The sequence below is a fragment of the Gambusia affinis genome, linkage group LG07, assembly GCF_019740435.1.
Source record: "Gambusia affinis linkage group LG07, SWU_Gaff_1.0, whole genome shotgun sequence".
NCBI classification, from domain to species: Eukaryota; Metazoa; Chordata; class Actinopteri; order Cyprinodontiformes; family Poeciliidae; genus Gambusia; species Gambusia affinis.
Window position 1 is genome coordinate 10,290,049 of NC_057874.1, and position 16,898 is coordinate 10,306,946.

The window sequence follows — 16,898 nt, forward strand, 5'->3', positions numbered from 1 at the left end:
TAAGTTAAAAATTCCTTAGTATTGATGAAAAAGTATTGGATTTACTGGCAGATTATTTTTTTTATTTTAATTATGGAAAAATGTTTTGTTCCACTGGCAGGTTATTTCACTTATAACTAGTACTTTTTCAACAATAAGAAGTTATTGACTTAAAACTAGCTCTTATTATTTGCTAAAAAGTTGTTAATTAATCTGTTTTGTCTTATTTCAGTTGTACCAAGATATTCACACTAGCCCAAAAATAATTAATGAGATTGTGTGTTTTTCAGTGTACTGCATTTAAAGGATTCAAAACTTATTGAAACTTATTTTTACAGCTTAATCTTAATTTTATCGTGGCCATAAAAAGCAGCGAGAAATTACTGTGAAATCTTTTCTGTCATGTTTTCTGTGCTATTCTGACACTGTGATGTAGCCTATCTGCATTAAATTTGGAAAAACTACATTATCTCTTCCTCCAATCAATATTTAACAACATTCAAATGAAATGTTTTACATGGTCATAAAATAAAATGACCAATACTTTATTTCCTGTATTTCCCAGTGTTTGTGTGTGTGCGTGTTTTTGCTGACTTCCTCCTAACTGCGTGTGTGTAAGTGATATCCCACAGTCGCTCGGAGAGCAGCAGCAGCAGGGGTCACAGGGTAGCCTGTGTTTTCCAAGAAGCCACTCTACCCAGAAGCCATGCGCTGTGCTGCTTTCATGCCTCACGGGAAACACGCCTGATGTGAACGTTTCTTCTTGGAAACAGGGTTTAGAGCTGAACAGCAGCTTTTCAAGTGGTCATTATCTCAATACATGGGAAACACGGGCCGGGTTAAGATGAATCTTAGAAAATGGGCTGACTCGAGATAAGATGTTCATTTCCAAGGAAACAGGAGCTTCACCTCAAGCAGGACTTTCAAGTAACAAACAAACACTGACTGAAAGATGATAGCGTAATTATGAAATCTGATAAGGCACCGAAGCATTTTTATTTTTACAGAAACAACTAACATTAAATAAATTCAACTCAGTTTCTAAAAAGAAAAAAAATTTGCTTCAACTCACTTTCAACTTGAACGTGAGTTGAAGCTTTAAAACTCAAGTTAAGAGTGTCATGATAAAATTAAAACTGCCAATGTTTGTGTTTCTGTTTTCACTGAACTGGAAAACAGCTTGCAACATTTCATCCAGATCAAGTTACAAGTATTACAGGAAGTAGCACTGGCAGATTTCAAAGTAAAAACAGAAAGCAGCCCTGGTTAAATCTCCATGAACCTATTCAGGCAAATCCGGAGAAACAGTTTCAAACTAATATAATCTTTGATTATATTATCGAAGCTACAGCACAAATAATAAATACATGAATACATATTTATTATTTATTAATATATTATTGCATATTTATCATACAATAATAAATATGTATTTAATATGTAATAATAAATATGTAATAACACAGGATTAATAATTTAAAAAAACTGCAATATTGAGCTAAAAGTAAAGTTTTTCCTGATGCAATAGAGACTCAGGTCTAAACTCACCATGATCGCCTCTATGGAGGTCTGAAAGTGTCATAAATTTAATCTGTTGTTCTTATTCAGCTGAATAAAAATGTACACGTATAATCTATGATTAAAAAAGATTTCTCTAAAAATGTTTATGCTTTTTCAAAAACATTTCATGGTTGTATGTATAACACTGTGTATCTTATTTATTTATTTATTTATTTATTTATTTATTTATTTATTTATTTATTTATTTATTTATTTATTTATTTATCAGATAAGAGCCTAAGGTTGTTGGTTGTTTATAGTAAAATGCCTAAGATGTTGTCTAAAAAAATACACAATCATGCATGCAGAGCTTGTTGATGGTGATTCAGCAAATTTGCATATTATTATGCAAACGCACATAGGACAAATAACGCTACAAACGTAACTAACAACAATTTAGAGAAAGCCATTAACCAAGATGTGAAGTACCAAAGCACATGGGGAAAATACAAACTTGATGAAGAAAGACCCAAGCCTGGGCCACCATGCAGCCCTTATATTTATTGACATACATAAATCATTATTTAATTATGTATTACTTTAGAAAATAGGGGCACTCTCGGTATTCCATACCCTCCTCTCTGTGTGGAATACCGAGAATATATCAGTGTTTTCCACAGTCGTGAGTTTTTGACATAAAGTTTCCTGATCGTGTCTGTATCTTATGTTGACATTTGTGCAGGAAGCAGTGTGTGTTTACTTGACGGACCGCCACGATCTGTGACTGTGGGCGCTGAAACGCTAAACCTTTCCTGGAATCGGATTCCCGGGAACCTCCAGCTGAAGCGACTCTACAGCAGCACTTTCCACAGAGCTCACTCTGCAGCTGTGCTCACATTTAAGCAGAGGAGCTTCTCCTGTTCAGACCTCTGGAACCACTAAGGCGTTTATTCACTGGATCTAGGTTATTTTTTTCAGTGGTGGAAATTATTTTCCTTCGCCTTGATATCAGGTAAGTTTATGTCAAACATGTCTTCAGTAATTATGGACGTTTGAATGTAATGCGTGTGCTGTAGCGGCTGTTATTTGTTTTTTATTTATGCATTGTTTCCCTCTTTCCTGTGGATTCCAAAAAAATAAATACTCTTTTTGAAAGAAAATATTATCAAGCTATTTGACATTATTATTGTGCTTTCTGATGGAAACATACAATAACGTGCACTCTGGGTGATTTCAGGACTTTATTTATTTGTTTTTAATTTAATTTAGTGCCAATCAGAAATTTACATAATCTCATTATGGGAGTGAATGCCTTGAACATTTCAAGCCTTAATAATTTTATTGAATCAGTCATAAAGAAACACTTTAGATAAAGCTCCAGGTATTTCAGGAAATACGAACTGGCTGAACAAGTCTGAACTTATGGGGGATTTTCCAACAACAATTTTACATGCAGTCCTAGTATTTATATTATTTATATTATATTACTTGAATAAATTTCCCTTAGCAAAATAAGCTGCACGCCTTTGTAACCACCATCAAGCTTCTGTTTAGATTATTTTTTATTCTTGATTTTTGATCAGTTTTCTTAACCAAGATGGAAAGATTTATTTAAATTGCCTGGTTTGCAAAGCATAGAAAAAACTTTTTAGCAGTCTGTAAATTTTCATTAGTTTTCAGATTTATTGAGAGCAGCTATGACGTGTTTGCCCTGTTGGATCGCCTAACTGTGTCAATTTCATAACAATCTAGAGATGAACTTGAAGCTTTTGCATCCTTCTTTTTCATTTCCCTGTCTGTTTTGTGAAATCCAACATTAGCAATGACTGCAAACAAACCCTCAGCATAATGCTACCACTACCATGTGCTCACATGTTGCTTACTGTGTATGGTTTGATGGGTTAAAAGCTTTAGGGAGCCCCACTACTGAAGCAGCGTCTGCAATCTGCAGTTCGGAACTGCAAGCAGCTTTTTCCAATTTGGCTGACAATAATAAATAATCAACTAACTCTTTTAAATATAGACGTAATTACCAATGCAGGTTATTTCACAGAATAATTGCACTGAAATCCAGGATAGAACTAAAATTTGCATCCATATTTTTAGATCTAGTGTTTTTTCTTTTGCCATTAGGTTGGAAACTGTGTGTGCTTAACATAAATTTCCGGAAATAAAAAAAGAGAATGCTAACCTTTTTTAAACCTAAAAATAGAAATAAAATTGTGTTCCTTTAAAACATCACAACAAATTCCTCATTGTAGGTTTTTATCAAAAATTATAGTTGCTCTATTTCCTGAAGGTGGTGTAACATTTGTGTCTCTAAATTTGCTTAATTTATCAGAACTGAGGGAATAAAGGCGCAGACCCCCGCCCCGGAGCACTCATAGCATGACTCAGCAGATTCAGCTTCATCTCTTAGCTTTAGGGATGGCAAAGTCTTGGATGATTGAAAATAAACCTGCATAACAATAACTCACCTGTGAAAGTCGATTCTTGATGCTGACTTTTATATTTCCGGCCCTGATCCAGTGTCAGGCCGTAATGGTTGCCCGTGCAGCGACCATCTTGCATCACGAGGAGCAGCAAAGTTCCTGCTACCCACAATCCTTGCCTCCAGCCTGGCACCCAGCACAGGACCTCCAATGCATCACCACCAATTTCCAATATCTGCAGACCGCAGGTAAACCAAAAGCTGGATCCCAAAGACACCAACTCACATCACTTATGTTACGTAAGATTAAGGTCACAGCAAATGTGTATTTAGGTCACATATGGAATTTAGCTTAGTCTCAAGTAGATATTTTAGAAAAAAAATATACAAACTGAACCACACAACTATGTTCACACCCACTTTTCTTTGTTTTTGGTGTATTTCAGTGACTATATCACATCGCCACACACAGATGGCAACGCAACTACCACAACTAGTCTTTTGGATATGCAATACCGAAAACTGTACAGCAGTGGTCCCCAACCACCGGGCCGTGGACTGGTACCAGTCCGTGGACCAATTGGTACCGGGCCGCGCAAGAAATAATTAAATATGTCCGTTCTATGTATTGAGTCTGGAGGAGTTTTTATTTTGAAAATCGTACACCGGATGCCGAGGGTTGAGTCTTGTGCCAGCTCACAACGCACGCACGCACGCACCCCCCCACCCCCCGATCCGCAGGAAATTTACGAAGGCTTGAGCCGGTCCGCTGTACTAAAAAGGCTGTACTAAAAAGGTTGGAGACCACTGCTGTACAGCATTTCAGGCATTTGTGAACTTAAAATGGATGGTTTCATTCTACTCTGTATCCTTAGAATCAGAACCAAACACAGAGAAACAGCATTCAGCTTAGGGAATGTTTCAGCTCTACTAATCTGGAACAAACTTCCAGAAAACCTCAAAACTGCCGAAACACAGAAATCCTTTAAATCAGGGGTGTCAAACTTCAGTCCTCGAGGGCCGCAGGTTTTGCCTGTTTTGCCTCAGGTACAAAACACTGCAATGAAATGGCTTATTTACTTCCTCCTGGTGTAGATCAGTTCTCCAGAGCCTTAATGACCTAATTATTCTGTTCAGGTGTGATGCAGCAGAGGAACATCTAAAAGTTGCAGGATAGCGGCCCTTGAGGGCTGGAGTTTGAGACCAGTGCTTTAAATCAAGGCTAGGACCGGTTTAGAGATTCATTTGCCTCATAATAACTGGAACATTGATCACCAAATGTGATGTATGCTGGCTTGATCATTTTGATGATGGCGTTCATCAAAATGCAACATTCATTGTTGTTTCATAATTAGTTACTGTATTGTGTTTTCATGATGTAAAGGATGAAAACATTTTTGAACTGCCTTGTTGCTGAAATGTGCTGAGAAAATAAACTTCACTTGACAGATGAAAACATTTCAAGAAATGATAGCTTGCTTACAACGAACATTTAGGACAATTGTAATTTCCTAAAACCTTCTGGGTTTGCCAGAGACCCAGACCTTCTTAAATCCAGCCTTGCGTGTTGCCAAATGTAAAATCCCTGAAGGGACCCAAGCACTACTTTTACAAGTGAAAGTAAAAAAGTATTTCGTAAGAAAGATCCCTCAAGTACTGAGTAACGGATCAAAACATCAACCAATATTTAAAAATTACTTCATCAGACAGACCAAAATACAAAGCTGTTAGGAAATGTTCATAACTTAAGGACTAAGATAAAAATAATTTGTATAAATAACATTATTACAACATAACAAAATCAGAAAAAGAAATTTCAAATAAATTTTTTTTAAATGAAACTTTCACAAAAATTGCAGGTGTGTGTCTGTCTGCTGAATGTTTATGAGTTACTTAATTCAGTGAAGTTAGTCACAGTGGGTAGAGTATCAAATATTTTACTCAAGTAGGAGTAATGGTACTTCATAATGAAGTTACTCAAGTAAAAGAAAATCTACAATGTTATAAAAATACTCCTAAAAGTAAGTGTAGCTGAGTAAATGCAATGAATTATGACTCGACGCTGCTCATATGTAAATGGTGTGGAGGGGTCTTCTCTGTAAAACAGACTAAAACACATTTAGCATTTGTATCAGTTGAAGTAACACAATTAGTGTTGACACAAATTAGTCTTGTCTAAAAAGACAGATGCTGACATTTACACTATTTTCTATTCTCCAGGTTGGTACTGGGGTTCTATCTCAGCGAGCCAAGCTCGGGAGGTTCTCCAGTCCAAGTCTGAAGGGACATTCCTGGTGCGGGACAGCAGCCACCCTCAGTACATGCTGGCCCTTTCAGTGAAGACCCGCTGTGGGCCCACGAGCGTGCGCATCGAGTACAACAGAGGCAGCTTCTGGCTGGACTCCACGTCGCCTCAGTTGCCTCAGCTACAAGCTTTCCCAGACGTTCCGAGCCTCGTCCAGCACTACACCACCTCAGGCCAGACGGCGCAGGACCTGGAGTCCGTCCGGCCCCAAACCAAGCCGGACCCAATGCAGCGCGCGGCTAAAGACAGCGGCGTTCCTCTTAAGCTCCTGCGTCCGTTGCACAACGTGCAGCAGGGTTTTCCTTCTCTGCAGCACCTGGCACGCCTCGCCATCAACAAACACACAAACTGCACCGACCAGCTGCCCCTCCCAAAGCCGCTGCTGCGCTTCCTGCAGAACTACCCTTTCTTCATATGAAGATGGCAGCCCGGTGGACGCGGAGGGACAAAGATACAGGAACATGCCTGGGATTCCCATCCATGACTGTGGATGTGGAGCTGTGTTAGATCCTGCATCAGATTCACTGGAGCACAGGGAGAGAAGACAGAGATGGCCCAAGTACAAGACACCTCAACATTACTTCACATAAATGAGTTTGGGCTTACTCCAGCACAGCAGCTTTTCCCAAAACCGATTTCTATGTTTACCTTAGTGACTGTGAAACCTGCAGTGAATGCCTCTATGTTTTATTCTGAGCTGCAAAACAAAACCTGTGGATTTTAAATGGTTGGCAATGAGGCAGAAATAACTTTACAGAATAAACCAAATTATCTGAGCTTTTGAGTTTGAAGAACTTTAATCACTTTAACACTGGAGAAGAAGGTTAAAAATGAGTGCTGATCATGTTTATGTCAGTCTTAACGCAGTGCAGTGTGTGGTAACTATATGCCGCAAAACTGAACAAATTCAGGACTGAGGATAATTTACGTCTTGTTTCTGTTGGACATGCAGTTCTTTTGCAAAAATATTTCTACCCCTGAGCTTTTTCACATTATCTAATTTAATGTATTTTATTAGGATTTTACGTTAAGGCCAGCATAAAGTAGCACACAATTATGAAGTGGAATGAAAATGATGTTTCATTTTAAAAAGATAAATAAATTACAAATAAAAAGCTTTAAAACCATGACATGCACACGTGCTCTGATATTCCAATAAAAATCTATTGTAGCCAGTTGTACAAGTCACCTACTTAGCTAATAGATTAATCCATTTGTGTGTAATCTAATTTCAGTATAGCTTCAGCTGTTCTCTGAAGGCCTCAGAGATTTATTAGAGAGCATTAGTGAACAAAGAGGGCAGGGAGGAAGTTGTAGAGAAGCATAAAGCAGAGTTAGGTTATAAAAACAATATTTCAACCTTTAAACATCACACGTGGAGCTGTTATCAAGAAAAGAGTATGGCAAAACTGAAACCCCCTAGAAACGCTAAACAGATTCACAGCTCAAGTGGGATAATCTGCCATGCGTTCTGAAAATCTGGAAGAGTTGAAAGAATAAAGTTATTGAAAGAAAACTGAGAGATGTCCCTTCAGCAGTTTACCACAAACCATATGAGGGCACAGCTAACATGTGGAAGAATGTGTCCTGGTAAACTGGGATTTAGAAAATGTCTTTTTGGCAATGTGTGCTGAGAAACTAACATTACCCATTGCCCTGAACACATCACACCTCTGGTGTGGTGATGGCAGCATTAGGCCTGGACGGTATGGCAGGAAAATGTATCTCAGTACAAAATGTTTCATATCCGTTAATATCGCTAATTATTGAAAATTTTTTGTTTTAAATATCTGAAATACTGCCAAACTGGCGGCGTGACCTTTCTTGTCTTGTCTTATCCACAACTCCTTCTCCAGCTGTTGTACTCATTTTATTCTTTCACTCCACCCCGTTGTTTTTTGTTTTTAAGCCGAGGCACGAGGCACAGTGCCAAAATCTTTGTCGGTTACTCTGTAGGTTGTTGCTAAGTAACCAAAGAGTGAATGAGTTGCTAGGTAACCAAAGAGCAAGCGCGTAAGTTGATTTCAGCAACTTTGCTAGCTGTGGTAAAGCGACTAAAGCCTTTCCTCTGCCTACATCCCCCAGAATGCTGTGCGGTTCTGGCTCACGGAAAATTCTATTGGATGTGTAATCTATTGATGTTGACCACGTCTGTTGTAATATATGTCATGAAGTGAGGTTGATTTTCTTCATCACAAGCAGAAGCTGGAACATGGAAAGATTGATGGAGGGGTGGGAATAAAGGAAACATTTTGTGATAAAACCTTTTAGAAGCTGCAAAGCACTTGAGACTAGACTGGTGGTTCGCCTTCCAGCCAAACAACAGACAACCCTATTTATGTAACCAGTAGTGCGTTAAAATGACTCACAGTCAAAGTGGTTCATGCAGTCTGCGTTGAACTTGAGCTGCTTTACTACAAAGAAAGAGAGAAAATATTAAACTCTAGTGCAAAGCTGATAGGACATACCCCCAAAATACAGCAAGTACATTGAAAGTTGACTTTACGGTGCGTTGACACAGAGGGGCTGAACACTACTGCACATTAACACACATTTGAGATTTCTTCTTGTAAAAGAAATGAATAAATTGCATCATTCCCCTTCCATTCCATAATTACACAGCACTTTCTGTTGTAGACGACAGAGACGTTTACAAGAAAACACTTGGAATTATTCACATTTGTAAAGGACTGCAAGTAAAGTTATGTTGCTACTAAAAGGATGTGTTTTCCAGCAGTAATTTACATTTTTACAAACCAAATAAAGGACATAGTATAAGTAGCATGTATTCTTAATATGTTCCTTTTTAGATGGGAAACAAAATTTCCTTTCATTTTCATCTAACCAAGGCCACTTTAACGAAGAACTGCAGATGATTAAAAAAAAATCGTCTGTGAAGAGACTTTTTTTTTTGTGCTAATTCTCAGAAGGACATCATCATTTGGATTTCAGAGAAGAAAAAAATTTCTTCCTTTTTAATGGCTGACCACTTCACTGCGCAGATGAATGAGAGGTTTTCATGGAAACACATCTGAGTTGGTTTCCACGAGTAGCAGCTGAACAATACCGAGAAAGCCTCTTATCAGGATTAGAATAAGAGCTGCAGCTATTAGAGCGCTGCTGCACCGACTGAGAATTGAAAAATAATTATTTCTACTTCAATATCTTTTCCTCTTTTTTTTAAACAATTATGGGATCTGAAAAGACTGAGTACAGCTTATAAAAGAGATCACATTTCCTGTTGCTGTTCTTTTTTTTTTAACCAATTCTTCAACACAAATGTTCCTAAATCCACTTGCTTTATTTGGTTTATGGTAAAAGACAAGATCACATTTAAGAGTAAAAACGTCAAGATATAAATGTTAACCTTTATTATTAGAACCAATTTCAATAAATTAATATTTTATTGCAGTAGTAAAAGCTCACAACAACAAATATTTGAAAGATCTGTCTTTGCAGTTTATTATATTTGTTCACTATACAAATTAGTTCTATTTTTACAAGCCCCCCAGTGTTAACTTCTGTAACACCACAGACAGTCCTTTATCTGCTTTCTATATTTCTGTTTTGAATTGGAAAAAAGCCCAATGATGATTCATTTCTAGTTTTCTGGAAAAGGCCACCAGATTTGTATTTAACATTTCCAGGTATTTTTAAAAGGTTTGATCACAGGTCCTCCACCATACTTCACTTTTCCACAATTGCATCACTTTGCTTCATGATTAATCCCAGGTTAATCTTTTACAAGATTAATCTTGTAAAAGGTTGATCTTATTCTCAAAGTCCCAATAAAGTTAAGTACACTTTGAGGGGTAATTTTTTTCTTGAACATCATCAAACCTATCCCAAGAGGGCCAGGGTCCTGAGATCTTTAGATGTGTCTCTGCTTCAACACATGGAAGTCAAATAAGGTCATTAGCAGGACTCTAGAGATCTTGACGGCATCCTGAGGATATAATTCAGACATTTGATTTAGGTGTGTTGAACCAGGGACACATCTAAAAATTGCGGAACGCTGGACCTCGAGGCCTGGAGTTGAAGACTGGGTTAGCTCACCGTCTAATGATTGCTATGGAGGCTTGTTGACCCAAAGACGGTCCTCTTTGCTGAGCTTTGGAGATTTTAATCTTTCACCTTCCTTACTGTCTTCTGCACTGTGCTTGGGTCCTCATCCAGATTTAATTGTCACAGCTACCGTTGCATAAATAGACAATTCAACATTTATCTGAAGAACATGTTCTATTATGTTTCCTACTCTGAAGATGGACTAAACAAAATTGGTGTCCAGTTTGAATCATTTCTATACTGTCTGTCTATCTATCTATCTATCTATCTATCTATCTATCTATCTATCTATCTATCTATCTATCTATCTATCTATCTATCTATCTATCTATCTATCTATCTATCTATCTATCTATCTATCTATCTATCTATCTATCTATCTATCTATCTATATATATATATCTATCTATCTATCTATCTATCTATCTATCTATCTATCTATCTATCTATCTATCTACCTATCTATCTATCATCAATAGTTTTCTTACGTCCTCTTGCAGTAAACCTGGTTGATTATCTATTTCCAAAGTTAAAACGCACACACAAAACATCCATATTGACTACATAAAATGTAGATAATCAACCAGGATATATATTGATACGTTATAATATTGATGCATATAGATACATCACCGTGCATGCAGTCAGTTTTGAACTGTTTAGTTGTCCCCACCCCCTCACTTCCCTCCTGTTAATCCACTAGCATCAGCAGCAGACACCGAGGCTAACAAAGCCCTACTTTGACTTCAGTTCAACAATCTTCTAACCAATCACTACGTAAGTTCATCATTCCTACAAACAGAACACACCTATATTCTTTCACTGGGTTTATTATGTACAGTTTAACGTAATAGGTTTATTTTTAAAGTAGATTTTCTACCGACTCTTTGCCAATGTTAGCCACCTAGCTAATGGAACGATAAAACTCGTCTTGACTTCCGTTATGCCAAGCTAATTCTTGTTAGCCAGCTAGCCGTGCCGGTATGCGACTTTAGAGCAAATTGTGTTTAATTTAGCTCATAGAACGATCCTACTAATAGAGTGTTGTTTCAGAATTTTTTATAAACCCCAAAGTCCTTCTGAATTGTAAAGATAATATAAAAACCTAGCTTCTTAGCTACATCTTGACGTAGCTAGTTAGCCTCCACAGCTAACGTTAGGTCTTTTGTAAACAGCAAACTATTTTAGCCTGGTTTTATCCAGGCCATAAAGCTCTGCAACGATTCGCGAAAAGGTGTGCCTGTAATTTATGACAAAATAGGTCAGAAGGAATAATTAACCGAGCCTGATGCCGGGGTGGCTAACACAATCGCAGCGGAAATGTATATTCGGGAAAGAAGAGATCTCTAATTTGGCTAAAAAGTAATAAATCCGACATTAATCATAGATGTAAACAGTCACTTTTATGCCTGTCATTCTTATTTATTGTATTTGATGCAGTCTATTTTCAGCCGCAATGATGCTGTGACAGAAAGTCGGGATGCTAGCCCCGGGTGTTGGTTTTAGTCGGGGCTTTGGGTTGTGTCAACACAGCTGAACCTGCGATGTGCTCACAGTTTATCGCAGGCGCAGCGGGGCTAGAAAATTGCATAATAAAATGACCCGCCCTGTTAAAGACAGATAACCTCTGGTACTGTGACTGACATCCGTTGTTTTTTTTTTGTTTTTTTTTTTTTTTATGCCCTCTTTTCTCTAGCGATGGCAGCAATTAGGAAAAAGCTGGTTATAGTGGGAGATGGAGCCTGTGGGAAGACCTGCCTGCTCATTGTATTCAGCAAGGACCAGTTTCCTGAAGTCTATGTGCCCACTGTGTTTGAGAACTACGTCGCTGACATTGAAGTTGACGGAAAACAGGTAGGGATTGTTTTTCTCTTCCACATTTCAGTCAAACAGCATTTTTATTAGATTTCAGCAGCTGATCACTGGTCAGATCTCTTCTACTTCTCCCATTCACAAGTAATAGAAATCTCATTATACGCTATAAACCAGTGTTCCCCAACCCTGGTCCTCAAGGCACACCACCCTTCATGTTTTAGGGATTTCCTTGCTTCAGTCCAGCTGATTTCAATTGATGACTGATTAACAGACCAGTCAGTTGAATCAGGCACATTAAAGCAGGGAAACCTCTAAAACATGTAGGACAGTGAGCCTTGAGGACTATGGGTTGGGAAACATTGCTATAAACAACCACAAAATAGTAAAATAAAGCAATTCCTTAAAACTGGCCAACGTTTCAGAGCTCTCTCGTTCTGCATAAATGAAAGTCTGCAAATATGGTGAAATGTTATTTTAGGTATTTATAAATAAAATCTTCCGATAAGGAAAAACCAGCCTTTCTCACTGTTTTTTTTGCACACTCAAAAGTTTAGAGTGCAGCATATCATAAGATATTCACTTTTTCAAATAAGTGTCATCCAATTAAATTTTTGAGAGGAAATGATAAATAAATTTACTTTCAATTGAAATGAGTCTTAAGCATCCTTTCTATTATAATCAAAAGTTTATTATTTATATCAGGACAGGAGTGAAGTCACACTGTGCGTTAGACAGCTCTAAAGGAATCTACTATTACTACAAAGCAATAACAATAACAAAAAGAGTTGCCATTTCTAAGCTGTCTTTAGCATGGTCATTGTGGTCAGCATTTCAAATAGCACCTTGTTTATATTCCCTCTAGAGTTAGATACTTACCTTAACTGTGAGATTTACAAAAGACATTTCCTACTCCTGCGTGTTTCCCTACAGACAGAATTGGACTCTTGAAAAGGATAAAACGGAGTAACTTAACTGTAATACTTCCAGCTGGCGCCTAACTTCCTGTCGTTTGCCTGAAGCAAAAGTCGACTTTAGTCCTTATTCTTTTTTTTAAACATCTCACTTGGAGCCATTGTGTCATCTTTCAGCAGCTGTTTTAACTTCAACAGTGAAGCTTGTCAGTGGCCCGGCAGTGCTACATGTATGAAGCGTTCACTGACTGGAAAAAGATGAGGATTTTTTAGCTTTGCCCAGTAGATTATCGACTAGGACCAGTCGAGTATAAAATCATCTGGTTTTGGTGCATCTCTCAATATAATCTGAAGTTAAACATAATATGTCCAGTTTAACCACATATGGGCCTGATGTAATTTAGAAACTGTATGACACCTGGGCTCTTCGCTAACTGAAGTCTGTTTTTAAGCAGGACATATTTATATCTGTTTTTCTACGCTGTCAATCAAGAGCTAGAAATATTTGGAGACCGCCGGGGTTTGAGTAAAGGAATGAGAGATGCATAATGCTCAGAGTAAAATAGTATGCCTTTATGACCAGTATGAGCTCGTAAACACATGCATAGCTTCGATGCTTGGGGTCGGTTGATAACGTTAAACTCCTTGCAGGTTGAATTAGCGCTCTGGGACACAGCAGGTCAAGAGGACTATGACCGACTCCGCCCACTCTCTTATCCAGACACTGATGTCATACTCATGTGCTTCTCCATCGACAGCCCAGACAGTCTTGGTGAGTTAAAACCGGGAGTCTGTGAACGTTGTGGTTCATGTTTATAGATTTTTCTAATTGTTCTCAGTGCATAGGAAATCTTTATTAATTGACATTTATTATTCTTCATACAAAATTGTTATGGTGAAGCTCAAATGTCTTGGAGGGTTATTATGTGTATAAATAAAAATATTCTAGCCTTTACAGGGGTAAAAAAAAAATAAAAAATAGCAACATAAAGAGTATAAAACAGCTATTAGATGTGTTTATATTATTAATCTTTTCAGGCGTGAACAGAAAAATTACCAAAATTTCTCTGTTTCATGTGAAATGTTAATGACGGTATAATCAGAAATAAACTCAACTAATATGGCCTGTCAAGAAAAGCTTTCTCTAAAAAACATACAGTAGCTCTGAATAAACCTCAAATTGTGCAGAATTAGGACATGCGACAGGAAAATTACTCCAAACAACAGAAAACACCTCTGTGCTACTAAAAATGATTCTGCAACCTGTTGAATCAGGTTTAATGTTTCCACACATATTTTTAATAAATGATAGTGAGAATTCGAGCGTTCTTGTCCAGAAGAGGTTACACTTAACCTTAAACATGTGAACTAATGACATTGTGCCCTCATGAGTAAAACCCCAGAGTTGAAAGGGTTTTTATTTCTTTTTTCAGTGCATTCTTTTTGTGTGTGATGATGCTTCTTGCTCCAGCTGTGTCTTTGATCCGACTGCTGGTGTCGTTTGTCCCTTCACTCAGAGAACATCCCTGAGAAGTGGACCCCTGAGGTGAAACACTTCTGCCCCAACGTTCCCATCATCCTGGTGGGAAATAAAAAGGATTTGCGTAACGATGATCACACTCGGAGGGAGCTAGCTAAAATGAAGCAGGTAAACCAGAAAGATCTGCATGATTTTACAGCTGATTCCAATTTCTTTTGAACTGTAGTATAAAATTATGAGAACATTGAAAATAGGATTTCCCTACTTTCCTGCTGTCATTGTGATTAGCAAAGGCTGCAAAAATACTGAGTAGCTGTAAAAAAAAAAAAAAAAAAACAAACTCCACTCTCTGTTCATGTCATCTGTCAGGTTTTGGCATCTACTGCAGCCCGACTCCAACCGGTTGAATGTATTATTGGGATCCAAAGCATGATTTGATAATTCTTAGACTACAATAGCCAACATATTGTCCATTCCAGAGGTCTTTGGGGATGTGATACTGCACACACTGATATTGCAGTAAGACAGTATATTGTCTGGTCTTATGGATAGTATTACAAAACGGTCTCCAAATGTCAAGAGAATGTCGATTTTTAGCTTAAAAGGGATCGATTATGCTTCCTTTAAGAGGTTAGGACAGGTCTATGGGCTATGCAAGACATTTTCATTACATTTTTGCACAAAGTATTTCTTAGATAATGAGACTTTAATCTGCTCAGTACTACCTGTTTTGACCTGTTTTATGGCATCTTGTCACTTTAAATCCTAATAAACTGCTGCTGGCCATGTCTCCCAACTCAAAGTTTACAAATGGCTGCAAACAAATGAGCCATTGTACAACCATACATCTTTGAAAAGCAGAAATAGAACCTCCTGTAAAACTAGCAAAAGTGCAGCAAGTGGTTTCAACAACAAAACACTTGTCTCTTCTAGCAGCCATTGTACGGCACATACAGCTATAAAACCAGCAGACCAAACATCCTGGACCTCCACTTGGTTTGTTAGGCGCCGAGCTGGGCTCGGCTGGGGTTACTAGGCAACGACGCATTGTGTTTTATCAGGAGGCTTTTGAGACAGCTCTTTTTCCATACACCAAAAAACAGGAATTTATTCCCAGAACACCGCTGGCCGGGTCTTTTAAAGCACCGGGTTGTTTTTAGAAGCAGTTGAGACCCAAACAGAAGCATAAAAACATGTAAAATGTGAATTTTGCATAATAGGTCTCCTTTAACGCTGAGATTTCAAAAAGCCTGCCAACATTCCCAAATCCAGGATGTTCTGTGACCGACAGGAAGTGGAAGCAAATGAAGTTAAAAGAGCAGCTTTGTTGTACTCTGCTCAGCCTTATTGGACATGTTATCGAAAACACATTTAACAGCCTCTTAGATCATTGTTTAACACTTTAAATTGCTGCCTTTCTGTGCAGCCTCAGTGATTAGTATGGTCTGTTTTTTTTCATTTGAATAAGATTGTATTTTCAAGTTTCTGACCAGCAGATCACTGATCAGGGCTTATTAGACTGAATATCAGCTGTTTCAGTCATCAATCAATTTCTTGGTGCCTGTTAATATTTGACATCCTTTTTTTTTTTCCCCCCTCACATCAGCTGTCTGTTTTCCTAAAAGACGCTGTGTTCTCCCCTTTCTGCAGGAACCCGTGAAACCAGAAGATGGCCGGGATATGGCCAACAGGATCGGTGCCTTCGGATACATGGAGTGCTCTGCAAAAACAAAGGATGGCGTGAGGGAAGTGTTCGAGATGGCCACCAGGGCTGCACTACAGGCCAGGCGGGGAAAGAAGAGCAATAAATGCGTCCTACTGTAAACTGGGGCATGAGGACTGCTTCCTGCAGGGGGTAGAAGGAGAATTAGGTCAACCCTACCCCCAGATAAACACACACAAAGACTGCTCTCCCCTGTTTTTACTAAAGGTGTAATGCTTCTACTGTTTTGTCTTAAGCAAAAGTAGTCAGGTCATCAGTATTCAACTTTAAGGTTATGGAAAATACCTTTTTGTACTTTTAACATGAGTAAAATTTGCCATAATGAAAGCTCCTTAAACATGTTGTATGTAATTGTAAAGGTCACCCCAGGGTGCTGTTGTGTCATACTTGCCAACTACAGTTAAGTGCTTAAGCCCTGCCTGCTGATCTGAGGAATGTGTCCACAGCCAACTAGGGTGAAGAACCTGCACACTGTGACCTGTAGTCCTTTAACTATTCCAACAAACTGAGGCACGCAGCGAGTCTAAACCCGGCAGCGTGCCTCCTAATATTAAAAACAATCCTCAATGCACACTATTATACTGGAAGCTGGTTTTGCTAAAAACACAAGTGTTTTGTGTAATAAATTACTTTGTAAGAATCTTGACTTGACTGAGACACACTGATTGAGGACCAGAACTTAAAACGCA

General features: G+C 38.2%; 2 protein-coding genes across 2 annotated transcripts; both read left to right on the forward strand.

Annotated features, from left to right (window-relative positions):
• Positions 1-2,179: 2,179 nt before the first annotated feature.
• LOC122834582 (cytokine-inducible SH2-containing protein-like) lies at positions 2,180-9,322 on the forward strand. Its single transcript, XM_044123138.1, has 3 exons — positions 2,180-2,491; positions 4,009-4,159; positions 6,131-9,322. The coding sequence occupies exons 2-3, from the start codon at positions 4,021-4,023 to the stop codon at positions 6,631-6,633; spliced, it is 642 nt and encodes a 213-aa protein (XP_043979073.1). The 5' UTR covers positions 2,180-2,491; positions 4,009-4,020; the 3' UTR covers positions 6,634-9,322.
• Positions 9,323-10,900: 1,578 nt separating this feature from the next.
• On the forward strand, positions 10,901-16,855 carry LOC122834583 (transforming protein RhoA). Its single transcript, XM_044123140.1, has 5 exons — positions 10,901-11,057; positions 11,977-12,134; positions 13,658-13,778; positions 14,524-14,654; positions 16,137-16,855. The coding sequence occupies exons 2-5, from the start codon at positions 11,979-11,981 to the stop codon at positions 16,308-16,310; spliced, it is 582 nt and encodes a 193-aa protein (XP_043979075.1). The 5' UTR covers positions 10,901-11,057; positions 11,977-11,978; the 3' UTR covers positions 16,311-16,855.
• The last annotated feature ends 43 nt before the right edge of the window (positions 16,856-16,898 follow it).

Excerpts from the sequence above, each read along its gene's own strand:
- LOC122834582 (XM_044123138.1), top strand. The coding sequence starts at position 4,021 with ATGGTTGCCCGTGCAGCGACCATCTTGCATCACGAGGAGCAGCAAAGT. Across the intron at positions 4,160-6,130 it reads CCAATATCTGCAGACCGCAG|GTTGGTACTGGGGTTCTATC; the intron begins GTAAACCAAAAG and ends TCTATTCTCCAG.
- LOC122834583 (XM_044123140.1), top strand. The coding sequence starts at position 11,979 with ATGGCAGCAATTAGGAAAAAGCTGGTTATAGTGGGAGATGGAGCCTGT. Across the intron at positions 12,135-13,657 it reads TTGAAGTTGACGGAAAACAG|GTTGAATTAGCGCTCTGGGA; the intron begins GTAGGGATTGTT and ends AACTCCTTGCAG. Across the intron at positions 13,779-14,523 it reads CGACAGCCCAGACAGTCTTG|AGAACATCCCTGAGAAGTGG; the intron begins GTGAGTTAAAAC and ends CCCTTCACTCAG.